The following is a 15,015-nucleotide window of genomic DNA, read 5'->3' as shown; positions in this document are numbered from 1 at the left end:
TTTTATAATTTAATACGTGGTCTAATTTGTTGAAAACCCTAAATATCTAAATATTTATAAATTATTTTATAAAATAGCTGTACATTTGAATGGTCCAGCTTATTTACATTGTATTACAAAAAGTTATATAAAAACTTTAAATATTTTACCAGAGAATAATTGGTGGTATATATACACATACAGTTCACATATGACATGGCCACAAGTCCACAACACGCAATAAGTTTGTTCCTGCTGAATACTAAAGGTACAACATATTAATTCACAATTTTAACAAATGTAACTGCATGTTCCAATTGTCAAAGTTATGAACAAAAAAACATGATGATGACAAATTTTGCTTTTGTTTTGTAGCAGGAAGATAATGGAAGCAATCCCATCGTTGATTAGATCCATTGAAGTTGTGGGGTTTGATGATGATCTCATGAAGCAAAATGCGTTGGATCTCGAATTTACGGTATGTTTTTTAGGGTTAGTTGTACATAGTACACACAGTTTGAAAATTAATTTCACACTGTTTTAAACGACTTGTTTTGACCAAAACTTTTCGAAGTTTAACCATCTGAGGTCATAATTTTTAAAGTTTGACGTTTTTGTTTAAAGTTGAAGGAGATATGAATTTGATCAATTTGTGACTTGATTTTGATATTAGGATGGAGATAAGATCGAACCCGAACCCGAAACTTCTAATGACGGTTTACGCCACCACAGAACGCCGTCGATTTCCGTCAGTATGCCGCCGTCTCCGGTGGAAGTCCCACAAAGCGCTAGAAGAGTTGCATTCAGAGACGACTTTGAACTCGTGGACAAAAATTCCGCCACTAAGTTTTACTCTCAGCCTATACCCACCGGAGTTGGGTTTGAAGAAGCTGTTGCCGCCGGTAAGTTTCCAAGCCGGCCGGTGAAAAACACCAAGGTTGAGAAACTGAAGGATCAACGGTACAACTCGTTCAAAACATGGTCGGGTAAGCTCGAGAGACAACTCACGACATTACGAGGAAAGCCACCCGGTGAACAGCCGGTTATCACTCCCCGGAGTGAGAATTTGCCGGTTGATCGGTATTTTGATGCGTTAGAAGGACCGGAGTTGGAAACCTTGAGGGTATGTTTTCAGTATTTTTATTTTTAACGATCACAAAACCGACCCAAACCGAACCATAAGGTTGAAATCGGTTTTAGAACTCCTTTCTTGAAACCGGTTAAACCTGAACCATGTCGGTTTTAATCTCGACGATCATTTTTCCCTTTTAACCGAATAACAGGTTTGGTTAGATATTGGCCTGTGTTTGATCAAACTCGAACTTTTATTGACCTTAGCACAAGCTTAGGGCCTAAAATGGATTTGTATACATTAGCAGTTTAGCACATAGAGGTGTGTCGCCTGCTCGGTCTGGGTCATTATGGTATCAAACCAAAAATTCGGTTTTTGAGTTTTATAAAACTATTCAATCTATATGATAATTTGGTAATCATTTGGGCTTTAAAATTTTGACTAAATAAACAGTTGTCTCAAAATAGTGAACTTGAACATTAATTTTTCTTTTGTTAGTCAACGACTAACTGATTATTATACATCTGTACTAAAATATTTGGATTACATTTTTTATTAAAACTTGTAAATTATATAACACTCAAAATAAAAAAAAAAACATGGAAATCTATACATTTGGTTCGGTTCAGTTTTTTTTTTTTTGTTAATTAGATGCAAAACCGAGACTGAACTTATAAGTTGGTTTTTACTAAAACATAAAACTAAACTGTTAGTTTTTGTTCGGATTCTGGCATTTCGTTTCTAGGCAACCTAACATTTTCCTTGTGAACTTTAACAGCCATCAGAGGAACTAATTCTACCAGAAGACAAGAAATGGCCATTTCTTCTCCGGTTTCCGATCTCATCATTCGGTATATGCCTCGGCGTAAGCAGTCAAGCCATAATGTGGAAAAACTTATCCTCCACACCTTCAACCCATTTCCTACACATAAGCCCAAAGATCAACTTAATACTATGGTGCATCTCGGTTGCTCTTTTCGCAATCGTGGCATCTTCATACATTCTCAAACTCATCTTCTACTTTGAAGCCGTCCGTAGAGAATACTACCACCCGATCCGAGTCAACTTCTTCTTCGCCCCATGGGTCTCATTACTATTTCTAGCCATTGGACTTCCACCAACAGTTTCAACACGCATACCACATGTTTTATGGTATTATTATTGTTCTTTTATGTCTTTTTTTTTTCTTTCCAGTCTAAGCGTCCGATTCTCTACTGCTCTGACTACAGAGAAGCATGAAACATTTATATATTGTAATCATTTATTGAAAGAAATAATCAATCCAGTATTTTATAATATTGCAGGTACATTTTCATGACACCTATTTTCATCATGGATGTCAAGATTTACGGGCAGTGGAAGTCGGGGGGGCAGCGACGGTTATCAAAGGTGGCGAATCCAGTTAACCATTTATCCATTGTCGGGAACTTCGTGGGGGCTTTGTTGGGTGCTTCTATGGGGTTAAAAGAAGGTCCTATTTTCTTCTTTGCGGTTGGCATTGCTCATTACATGGTGTTGTTTGTGACTTTGTATCAAAGGCTTCCGACTAACGAAACTTTGCCTAAAGAACTTCATCCGGTTTTCTTTCTGTTTATTGCTGTTCCGAGTGTTGCTTCGTTGGCGTGGGCTAATATTAACGGGTCGTTTGATTATGGGTCGCGAATCGTTTACTTCCTTGCCATGTTCCTCTATTTCTCTCTGGTTAGTTTAAATTTACAGTAACAGTAACTATAAAATATCTTGAGCTGACAAAAATTGTTTGGTATAATATATTTATGCAGGCGGTTAGAGTGAATTTCTTTAGAGGATTCACATTCTCATTGGCATGGTGGGCGTATACTTTTCCCATGACCGGAGCTGCAATCGCCACAATCCGATACTCAAACGAAGTCTCAAACACCTTCACTAAAATATTAACAGTCACCCTTTCGGTGATTGCAACCCTGACGGTTTTTGGCTTACTTGTGACCACAATTCTGCATGCTTTTGTAATGAGGGATCTCTTCCCGAACGACATCGCCATTGCGATCAGTGACCGCAAGCCCACAACTGTCCGGAAGTGGTTCCATCTGAGGACAGGCAGCTCAGAGAATGACATTGAACATTACCTGAAGTATGTGACTTCAAATGAGAAAGATGTGGAGGTTTCAGTTGATGTGAAAGAGACAGATGTTGAAAGTCAACGTCCGTTGACATGAAGTGGATTGATTGAGGTTGTTAGTGATGATGCAATTGAGGAACATGGCTTCCATTTTCCGATGATGTTGGATGTTTAGAGTGTGAGGATAATAATAATAATATTCATGTTGGGTGAGTTGTAAGTTATGTTCTTTGTATTTTACTTGTGTGCTTGTTGAGATATACCTTAATATTTTGGAATAATGTTTTATGAAAAACGTTTTTGTATCTTGGTTATGGTAACGGATCGTCGAGTAGACTGGTTAAGTCAGAAACCGATCTTTACACTGGCTTAATAAACATTCTTAAGATAATGTAGCTACGTAAATAGGAATGTGGATGAGCCAACCTATCAAAGGTTGCAGTGACCGGGGAGCTTCTCCCATTGAAGGAGCGGTTAGTAAAAGGTGACCACGAGTCACGACATGTTGCATCCATATATATAATGCAACTTTGATAGAGCAGCAATGCATAAATGTAATGCGTGTTTTACTGAAAGAAAGAAATGTTTATAAAAAAAATATCCAAGCTAAGCACTTTACTATATGGACTAGGTATAAGCTCCTATTAAAGTGATCGTTTTAAGCTTTTATCGCAATGCCTCTCAAGCTTGTATTAGGATTTAGGAACAAGAATAATATTGTATGCTATCAATGTAACATTACATTGTTTACATCATTCACTGAGTTATTATGGTTAGGACAACATGTAGGTGTTTTCACTTATCAAAGACACGAGAACATGTGACGTGAGCACAAACAAAATAGTGTTCAATGTGATGTTGACAAGGTAAAACCATTAAAAAGATATGTTCATTGGATTGAATACATATGGGACAAATATGTAAACGAAGAATGCAACATGGAGGTATGTGAGTGGTTACTGTGGGGGTATCCTGGATCTATAAGGTGACAAAGTGTTATATGAGCTAGAAGAATGTGTGAGATCACGTAATCGGTCCACGAGTCGTGCTCTCATGTTTGTCGAGAACCAAACACAAGCATAACATGACCTCAACAGTTCCTCTATTATTTTTCGCCATGATTTAGCGGGGAGCATCGTTAGTCGTAATATGAACTTTATACACTTTTTCAAGTAATTAAAAGAGGTTCCTGCGGCATAGCCAACACTAAATAGATTACAAACCAATCACCAGCAGCAGCCACTCTTGTTATTCAAAATACCTTTGATATATAATTATATATTGCTTCAGTCTTCCATGTTTGAATCAATGTTGTAACTAACAGTGAAGAAACGTGGATCTACTCACTGGTAGCAGATCTACTTTCCTCGGGTTTTGATTGTACTATTTCACCGATGGTTCTTCTGGATCTGTGTTCTTCCACCTACAAAACGAACAACGCCGTTAACTTACCCCTCAGAAAGGGACAAAGGGGTCCTCTTTGGGGTAACCCTCCGGCGTGAGAATAAGTATGTGTAGGAGAAGATAATAATGTGTCAGTGAGGGAATCTGGAGAGTATTGCTTAATAGCTGAATACTGTATGATTGTGTGACTGTGTGTTTGTATGTAACTGACTGTGAGTGAATGTAATTCAATATGATTGAATGTGATATCACTGCCTGTAACTGTCAATGATTGAGTATGAATGTCCTTCAAAGTGGAGTTGATGCTGTATTTATAGTGCTAGGGTTTCCACTGATTGGGCTCAGCCTCGTTGGCCTCCTCCAATCGCACTGCGCCACGTGTCCTCTGGGACACCTGGCGCTTTCTCGTTGGTTGTAATCACGTGGTAGCACATGTGTCATGCTGAGTTGTCGACCTTTCATTTGGCAGCTGTCAACATCAGCATATTCTTACTCCTTAAAAAGATACCTTCTGGAAGGTTGTCTGACGTGCACAATCAAGGTTGCCCTAATCCTGATTTGGATAAGGACGAGGTCGATTATGTGCATGTGTGATATGCGCCAATCCTGAGGATGCGCGAGGTCTTCTCTTTATTCTCACGCGCAGATGTTTCATGCGCAGATGTGATATGCACGAGCATGTGATATGCGCCGCGCGCATATGTGATGCGCGAGCATATGTGTGCCTGGGCATATGATGCCTGAGCATGTGTGGTGCCTGGGCATATGATGCCTGAGCATGTTTTGTATGCGCCATGCGCATAGGTTTTGGCTTTGTGCCTTCATAATGTCTTTATCTTGTGGGTTGACCCGCCTTGCTGGTGTTGAGGCGGGTACATACCTCTTCAAGCCCCCCCAGTCTAATGTGTGTCTTATCTCGCGCTAGCGCGGTAAGATAGATATTAGACTTACTGATTTGGTCTTTTTAATGGGGTTTTGTCGTTATCTTGGTTGTTTCCATCGTTGCGCGAAGTTCTATCCATTTGGTTGAAACGAAGGGTCCAAACACGTGGTTGGTTGGTGGTGACGTGTGCCCGAAACGTGTCAGACGTTTCGTGTGCTCGAGGTGCTACAGTTGCCTTTCATGTCCCCTCGCACAGCTGTCTGGAACACGTGTCGCGCTCGCATTGGTTTGCACCTGCGAGTGGGGGCGCGTCTCTGCTCCGTGGCAGTTCCGTTACGTTTTTATGTCCCCTCAACAGTGTTAGGGACACGTGCCGCGCCCTCGTTGGCTTACACCTGCTAGTGGGGGCGCGTGAAATCCGATCAGTTGCCACTTTTCTCTCTCCTGGGCCTATAAAAGTAGGCTCTTAGGAAAAAATTTTTATCTTCATCTTCATTGTTGTGTACTCCAAAGCTTCTATCTTTCCGATTTTCTGGTTATTGCTTCCAAAGACCCTGTTATCTGTTGCTGTTGTTATTGTATGTCTGATAGCTCAGACTCCTCTAACCCCTCAATCACCTCTATTGCCTCTCGAAGACGTCGTGTGAAATCTGTGGTGATGTCGACATTGAAGCAAAAGGGCAAGGGGAAGAGGGTTGTTGAGACCACATCGGAGGAAGTAGGGAGGACCAAGGCCACGAAAAGGTGGAATGAAATCCCCTGCAAACTGAGGCAGGCCGATCTCGACAGCCTCATCTCGTCACAGGGTTTTCTCCCTGTGTTTGGCTGCATGTTGCCTGTGGCCGGGCAGACGGCGGCGGACCCGCCTCCCGGCTATATTTCACTGTACACCCATTTTTTCACCCACTGCAACCTTCGTCTTCCGATGACAAGGTTTGTAGGCGCGGTGTTACGGTTTTTTGGGATACATATATCCCAAGTCCATCCGTTTGGACTTGTGCGCATGACTCATTTCGAGTTCATGTGCAAATCACAGCGCGAGGAGCCCACCCCTCGTCGCTTTCAATTTTTTTACAAGCCCAAGATCCAAGATTCTTGGATCTCCTTTATTCCTCGCAGTCAGAAGGTTAAGTGCAGCACCGTGTCATTCAAGAGCCTTCATGACTGGTCTGAGAGGTTCTTCTACATCAGGGCTGGTGTAATCCCCATCCGCATGACGATGCGCGCGATCGATTGTGCGCCCGCGGATGCGGATGTTATTAAGAACCCAACCGGCGCCTGGGTTAAGAAACTGACCGCCGAACCATCCCCCGCCAAGAAAATTCGCGAGGAGGCGTTGGTGGGGGTCGGCATGAGTAAGCTGTGGGCCGACCGCGCGGCGGAGCCTGTCATCCAAGTGGACGGCTTGCGTAAGTTATCGCATTGCCTTATTTCCGCGCTAATAAAATTTGCCTTTGCTGATATTATTTGTCTTGTTTTTGCGCAGTAACCAAGGAGTTTTTCCACGCCGCCTACGACGATCAAGTGGAGGGTGGCTCCGTCCCGCTGGGCGCTGGGGAGGTGTGCTTCCCAGATCGCTTCGATGACATGTTCATCCCTGTGGATCTGGAATTTGACTTTGATAGCGACGCGCCTGGTAAGCCTTCGCACTTATGCTTATTCCTTTAGAATACCAAAGTTTATTAACAGTTCTGTTGCTTGTATTTGCAGATGCGCTCGAAAACTACGAGCTGGAGCTCGCGGAAGAGGAGGAGGAGGAAGAGGAGGCGCCCCTACTAAAGCGCAAAGCTAAGGGGAAATCTGGCGCAGGGGGCAGTAAGAGACATAAGAAAGATGACACCCCTGTCGCTCATCCCCATGCTCAAACGAAGGGACCTGAGGAAACCCAGGTGTTTACCACCAAGGTTTCTTTAGCTTCCCTGCCTGTGAAAGTGGGCAGACCTCCTGTCCACTTGAGGTATGGTGGCGTGACCTCCTCCCTTCGCGCGGCTGAAGAGAGAAGCAGTGTCGCGCCTGCGAAAGGTATACTTTGCTTACCCATAATTCTGATTGAATTATTATTAAATCTTTTCGCATTTGAATGTTTGCAGGACCGGCGACGGTAGCAGATCAGCCACAGGCGCAACAAGGTGCTGAGGCTGCGCCGGGGGCTGCTTCGAAGTCCCCTGTTCTACCCTCAGAAAAGGGTAGAATGAACTTTATGGCGATGTTCGCCGCGCGAACAGAATTGCGCGAATGTATGTTTTGCGCCATTGTCTTCTGAATTTTTTGTTTTGATCAAATCATAAACCATTTTTTGTTATTGATTTGTTCATAGGAGTTGTAGCTGGCGTAGAAGCTGCTGGTGACACTCCTGGCGCCGTTGCCGGCGCCACTGGTTCTGCTCCTGCTCCTGCTAATGCTGAGTCTCCCCTTATTGGGATTACAAAGGAGCAGGAAGCCGTGTTGCGCGCCGAACTGGCGGCGTCGAGACCTCCCTCGCCTCCTCCTACGCGCAGCCCTCTCCGCGAGCCTGGTTTGGAGCCCTCCAGGTCGCAGGAGAAGAGGCCGATTGAAGAAGATGAGGAGGATGAGGGAGCTCAAGCTGAAGACTCCTTCGGAGTCCGTGCCAGCCCTGCGATGCCACAAGACTTCGCAGCGCATACTTCTGGTGAGGCTGGCGCTGACTTTTCTGCTTCATCCCCGCAGGTATGTTTTTAATTTGTTGCTCCGCTGCGCGTACTTCCATATAAGTATGTTTTTATGACTTAGAACATTTCTTGTATTTTGCAGGAAGGTGACCACGTTTACCGCCCGAGATGGAATATTAACGAACATAGTTCCTTCCAATCCATGGGTGTATGCGAGGACTTCTGGGCTCATGCCGTGCCTCCTACTGAAAGGAGGTATCAGGAGGGGCGCACCCGCGCTGACTTGCTCAACGATCACATTTTCGCTGGGTCAGCTTTCTTTGCTGCCTCCCAAGAGCTTCATCGTGATTATATTAAAGTACGCGATGCTCTTGTGGAAGCCCATCAAGAGGCTAAGGTGGCTGCCTGGAACCTTTCTGATGCTCGCGCACGAGCTGAGAAACTCCAGGCGGAGCTCAGCGAAAACCGAGCAAGTGCCAACACCGCCTTTATTAAGCGCGGGCATGAGCTCCAAGCTGCGCGGGAGAAGCAGCAGGTGGCGGAGGCCGAAGTTGCCAAGTACGCGCGGAGAGTGCGTGACTTGGAACTGGAGGCGGAGGCGCGTGACCAAGCTATCGTCCAGAGTATCACTGAGAAATCATCACTGGAGAGCGAGGTTGCGCGCCTGAAGAAGTATTTGGCGGCCGCGCAGGCCGATAGAGATGAGGCCTTGGCGACGGCAGCGTCTAGCCGGGAAGCACTTGATGCTGCGCAGGCGGAGAAAGAAAAAATTTTGGCGGCAGCAGCGTCTGATAGATAGGAGCTAAAAAATACCAAGGAAACTGTTGAGTTATTAAACTCCCAGGTTCCTGCCCTCGAGACGTCTGTTGCTGGCTTCGCGCAGGATCGCCAATGGCTGGTGTCACAGGGCATGACTCGTTGCGCTTTGGCGATGAAATATTCTGGCGAGTTTCAGGCCCTTGTGATGGACTGCAATGCTGCCGCGGTCGAGCTGAAGGGTTTACGGATGGGTATGAATATGGGATGTTGAAGAAGAACCCATCCGAGTACCCTTACAAGAGCGACGCGGCCTGCGCGGACATGGCCGCGGTGGGGGAGAAGTATATGAATACTCCCATCCCCATCCTTGTGCAGGTACCTTGACCTTAATGAATTTTTCTTGATTAATTTTCCAAGTTTTTTGTACTCAATACTTTTCTAATGATTTGCAGATAGCTGCGCTTGCTGACCAGCCCGACCTCGGCGCGCTAAAGAAGTTGCTCGATGAATGCGAGGGGGCTGGTGGCGATGATGGTGGCGCGGGGGATGTTGCCCCTGCCAGCGGCTCTGGCGCGGCGAAAGAATCTGCTCCTGACACCGTCGTGATAGAAGACTCCATTGAGGAGGAAGAACTTGACTATGGTCAGTTCGGAGATGAGGAGCGGGCCGCGCCAGATGCCGCGGGAGATGATGAGGGTGATGAAGTGGCTGACGTCGACGTGGAGACTTGAGAAGCCCTTCATCTTTCTAAAATTTTTTTTTTTTTTTTGTTATACTTGTAATTTGTAACTCATCACACTTGTAAATTTCAATGCTATGGAATGAAATTTGTTTTCCCTTTTTCACATCTTGCGCATTTCCATTCATCTCTTCATGTTTGCTTGTATAGATATAAGATATGCTTGCACGTTAAAATAAGAACAAGGTTGTAAGGAAATTATTTACTTAACCATAGTCCTATTTTGTAAGTGGTTTCGCAGTATCTTGTTTATGCTGACACGCGCGATGACTTTTCACTATTCCTTTTTTGCGCGTCGTTGTCGCACGTTTTTTATATGGAATTATGAGTTTTAGCCATTACATGTCAGCATGTGTTACTCAGATATCCACTATGATTCCGCGCGCGACCTCGACCTGAGACCTTAACAACTATGATTTGGCATGTACTTTGCCTTAGTTGTGTTTAGGGATTTTTATGATCAGGCTGCGCGGGATGTAAGATGGATGTTTGTGAGTGTTTTGAGCTAAGGCTCTTTGTTTTGGGCTAAGGCCCTGACGTTTTTAGAGTTAAGACTCGTTAACGTGTTTGAGCTAAGGCTCGTAGGTTTGGGCTAAGGCCCTGACGTTTTAGAGTTAAGACTCGTTAACGCGTTTGAGCTAAGGCTCGCGCATGTATGTTTTACTTCGTTTTATTTTGTTTTGAAGTCAATATAGTGTTGTCATATTGCTCCAAATTAATAAAGGAAGTGTGAAACATGTATGCAAAGGTAATAGAACAAATATTGAAAGATAGCGCGAATCATCATTCATGATGGCTTAAAATCCTTGATTACATATTTGAATTTTTACATGAAGCATTTTCTAAGCTGTGCTGCGTTCCGCGCGCGCGGTATCTTTTTTCCATTCAAATCTTTTAAAGTGTACGCGCCTTTCCCCAATTCTTCTGAGATTTGATAAGGTCCTTCCCAATTGGGGGACATTTTTCCTGGGGGTATTGCGCGGCTAGCTTCATTGTTTCGAAGGACAAAATCATTTTTCTTGAAGTGGCATTCTTTAACGCGCTGATTATAATATTTTTCCAGCTTTTTCTTGTATTTGGCTTCATTGATGATAGCCGCTTCTCTGCGCCCTTCAAGCAAGTTGAGGTCCAATCTTCTTTCGCGCTCGTTATCAGTCTTGCTCATCATGAGTACCCTATGGGATGGGCATCCAATTTCTGCTGGGATCATAGCCTCTGTCCCATAGGTTAGGCTGAACGGGGATTCGCCATTGCTAGTTTTGCTTAATGTCCTGTGCGCCCACAGGACATTAGGTAACTCTTCGACCCAAGAATGGGATTCTCCTTCCAACCTTTTCTTCAGCCCATTTAACACACTTTGATTCGCGCGCTCCACTTGGCCATTCCCCTGGGGGTGGTAGACCGAAGTGAAGATTTGGTTGATGTGCAATTCTTTGAGCCAGCTGGATATCTTCCTGTCAGTGAATTGTTTGCCATTGTCGCTCACAATTTCCATAGGAAGGCCAAAACGGCAAATGATGTGGCTCCAGATAAATTGCTTCATCGCCTCGGCTGTGATTTTTGCTAGTGGCTTGGCCTCAACCCATTTTGTGAAATAGTCTATCGCCACTACCAAAAATTTCACTCGCCCTTGCGCTTGCGACAGGGGCCCCACAATATCAATGGCCCATTTGTGGAAAGGCCATGCAGAGGTCACCGGAATCAAGTTGTTCTTTGGCCGCATGGTGTTTGGCGCGTAGCTCTGACATGCCTTGCATTTTTGGATTTCTTTCAGCGCATCCAAGTACATGCCTGGCCAATAGTAGCCTGAGCTCATTGCCTTGGCAACCACCATGCGCGGGCCAGCGTGTATTCCGCAGATTCCTTCGTGAATCTCCCTAATCACATAGCTTGCTTCTTCGGAATCCAGGCATTTCATGAGTGGTCCAAGATAAGAGCGTCGATATAATGTACCATCAAGTAGTTCATAGTTCTGCGCCTTGTGTTTTATCTTTCTCGCCTGTGCGCGATCGTCCGGTAACTTCCCCTCCTTCAGGAATTCCATTATTGGAGTTATCCAGGATGAAGGGGTTGTATGAATTACAAGGACAGATTGCGTTTGCACTGACGGGTTGCTCATCACTTCCACCCTGACATCTTTGCCAAAGTGATCAAAATTAGTTGATGCCATCTTACTCAACGCGTCAGCGGCCTTGTTTTCGCTGCGCGAGATGTGTATGATTTTGAAGAAGTCAAACTGCTCAACGAGCTTTTTTGCCTGCTCTAGATATAGAGGCATGGTGTTCTCCTTGGCATCATAAAGGCCATTGACCTGTGCAGCTACCAAGTAAGAATCAACATGGGCCTCTAGCCTTTTAACTCCAAACTTGCGCGCAATGCGCAGACCAGCCAGCAGGGCTTCATACTCAGCCTCATTGTTGGTACTCTTGAAGTCCAACCTAATAGCATAAGTATATTCATGATTATCAGGGTCCACCAGTTTGAGGCCTGCGCCGGACCCTTCGCTGTTGGAGGCTCCATCAGTGAATACCCTCCAAACATCTTCTTCATCATTTGCTCGCGGAAGGTCTACCTCGCGCTGAGCTTCTTCAATCTTTCCCTCTGGGATTTCCGTGATGAAATCCGCTAAAACTTGACCCTTTATTGCTGGACGGGGCTTATAGGTGATCGTGTGTTCACCTAATTCCAGCGCCCACTTTGTCAGCCTTCCGGAGAGCGCGGGGCGTCGCAAGACTTGCTGGATGTTGTAACCTGTCAGAACTTCAATAGGATGACCATTGAAGTATCTATGAAGCTTTCGCGACGCGTGTGTTAGTGACAAAACTAACTTTTCCATGATGGAATAGCGCGTCTCAGGGTCTGTCAGCACCCGACTCACATAGTATATTGGCGTTTGGATCCCCTTGCGATCCACCAATAATACTGCGCCGATGGCGCGGTCTCCAGCTGACAAGTACAATGTAAGGGTTTCGCCAGGAAGTGGAGCTGTGAGCGCGGGCAGCTTTATGAGACATTCTTTTATCTCACTGAAAGCTTGCTCAGCCTCAGGCGTCCACTTGAATTGGCTCTTCTTCAAGCAGTTCCTCAAAGTGTTAACGAATGGGGTAGATTTGCTGGCGTGGTTCGCTAGGAACATGTTGATTGACACCAATCTACCATTCAGCTTCTGAACCTCCTTCATGATGGATGGTGAAGGCATGTCAAGGATGGCTTCCACCTTTTCAGGGTTCACCTTGAAACCATCCTTAGTGACCATTACACCAAGAAATTTCCCCTCTTCCGCGCCGAAAGTACATTTGCTCGGGTTGAGCTTCATGTTGACTTCCGTTAAGCGCTGAAGAGTTTCCTCGATGTCTTTGAGCATTTGTCTCTCCTCCCTGCTCTTGATCACCAAATCATCAACGTAGACTTCTAGATTTCTTCCGATTTGTTCACTGAAAACCGAATCCATAAGTCTCTGATAAGTGGCGCCCGCATTCTTTAAACCAAAGGGCATTTTTGTGTAACAAAAAACACCCTTGTCGGTTCTGAAGGCAGTCTTGTCTTCGTCTTGTGGCGCCATTTGAATCTGGTGATAGCCTTTGTAGGCATCCAGGAAACATTTGAGCTTGAATGGCGCCACGGAGTCCACCTTTGCGTCGATGTTTGGGAGGGGGTAACAGTCTTTCGGACATGCTTTGTTGAGGTCCTTGAAGTCAATACACATCCTCCATGACCCGTTGCTTTTCTTTACCATCACAGGATTGGCTACCCACGTCTGGTATCGGATCGGGCGGATGATGTTTGCGCCCAACAGGTCCTCAACTTGCTCATTCATGGCTTTCGCCTTTTCATCCCCCATGATTCTCTTTTTCTGAGCAATTGGCTCCACCGACTTGATCGTGTTAAGAGAATGTTGCGCCAAGTCTCGCGGGACCCCAGTCATATCGGAGTGTTGCCACGTGAAGACCGACGTGTATTTTGTGAGCAACCTTTTCATTCTCAATCTCGTTTCGTCTGAAATGGTAGCGCCAATTGTGACCGTTTGCTCTGGGAATTTTGGGTTTAAAATCCACTTCTCTGGCGCATTGTCCGCCATTGGAAGTTTCATTCTCCCTTCCCGCGGCGTACTTGTCACTGCGCACAAATGATCGCGGTAAACAAATGTTACGCCTGTTGGTGTAGGGAACCCCAATGCGCCGTGCGCTGGCGACGGTACAGCATTAAATTGGGCAATCGTTCCCCTACCCAGGATCATATTGTGGCATGACGTGGTGGGCAAGACCAAGAAGTTGACAACTTCGGCTCGCTTGTGCTCATCATCCCCCATAGTTAGTTCAAACTGAATTTGACCTAGGGGATGGATGATTTCATTTGAAACACCACAAATTGGTGCGTTCACCATCTCGAGCCGCGCTTGGTCTGCCGGGTCTAACTTTCTGAAACATTGCTCATACATAATGTCAGATTCGCTTCCAGTGTCCACCAGGACCTTTGACACTTCGTAATGAGCAATGTGTGTGGTGATGACGAGAGGGCTGCTGATTGAAGGGCCTCCCCTGATTCTTGGGAAGATAACTTGCTGCTCGCGCCAATCTCCGTGGATTTGCGCGCTTCTCTTTTTTGACGTCTGCCCTTGTCATCCCCCCTCAGCCACACAGATTCTTTTGTATTTCTTGCTGGCAGAGGCTCCTTCCGGTTGCTCATCCTCTATTCTTGGGTTTTTCACCAAGTGAGCCAGCCTGCCTGATTTTACATCCTTCTCGATCGCATCCTTTAAATGATGGCATGCGTCGGTGTTGTGGCCCGGGGACCTGTGAAATTCACAATATATGCCACTGTTTTGCGGTCCCTTGTAGTGTAGTTGCTTGGGGGGCTTGAATTGGACATTCTCAGTACTTAACACCTGTGAAGGTGTTTTAGTGAGGGGAGTCCATATTCTTGGCAGAGGTCTGCTAGGATCTCTGCCGCCCTCCCTCTTGTCACCCTCCCCGCGATTACGAACATCTTTTTGGGGCTGGGGTGAGCTTGGTTGCGTTTGCTTTTCTGCGGAAGAAAAACTTGTTGGTTGCAACCTGGACCATACAGAGTTCTGTTTGGCCCTCTTCTCTTTGCTGCGCGGTGATTCAGCCTGATGCGCTCTTTCTCTTGCCCTATCTTGGGCAATCTGCTTTTCATTTCTCGCGAAGACTCGCGATGCTTCCATTAGTTTTGCCCAAGTGGTGGGCATACCATCTCTGCTTACGAGAGCTCGGCGGAGTTGATCACTGCGCGCGCCTTGTATAAAAGCCACGCGCAGGAGTTGCTCAGTTATACCCCCGATTGCCAGAGACTCCTGATTGAAACGAGTGATGTAGTCCTCAATCGTTTCATCATTCCTGCGCACGCAGTGCATGATGTCATCAGGATCGCGCGTGTGTCTGCGCTGCTGTACGAAGTGGGCTTGGAACTTTTCCAATAGTTCCTCGA

The 15,015-nt window shown here is 45.6% G+C and overlaps 1 protein-coding gene across 1 annotated transcript; it reads left to right on the top strand.

Annotated features, from left to right (window-relative positions):
* Window positions 1-364: 364 nt before the first annotated feature.
* Window positions 365-3,370, top strand: LOC143614840 (S-type anion channel SLAH2-like). Its single transcript, XM_077088163.1, has 5 exons — window positions 365-457; window positions 653-1,102; window positions 1,830-2,203; window positions 2,356-2,752; window positions 2,833-3,370. The coding sequence occupies exons 1-5, from the start codon at window positions 365-367 to the stop codon at window positions 3,247-3,249; spliced, it is 1,731 nt and encodes a 576-aa protein (XP_076944278.1). The 3' UTR covers window positions 3,250-3,370.
* Window positions 3,371-15,015: the final 11,645 nt, after the last annotated feature.

Source organism: Bidens hawaiensis, unplaced genomic scaffold (genome assembly GCF_021521415.1).
Source record: "Bidens hawaiensis isolate Kalapana, Puna unplaced genomic scaffold, B.hawaiensis_p1.1 tig00002306_1, whole genome shotgun sequence".
NCBI classification, from domain to species: Eukaryota; Viridiplantae; Streptophyta; class Magnoliopsida; order Asterales; family Asteraceae; genus Bidens; species Bidens hawaiensis.
The sequence above is the reverse complement of the archived record's forward strand: the minus strand, read 5'-3'. Positions and strand labels throughout refer to the sequence as shown.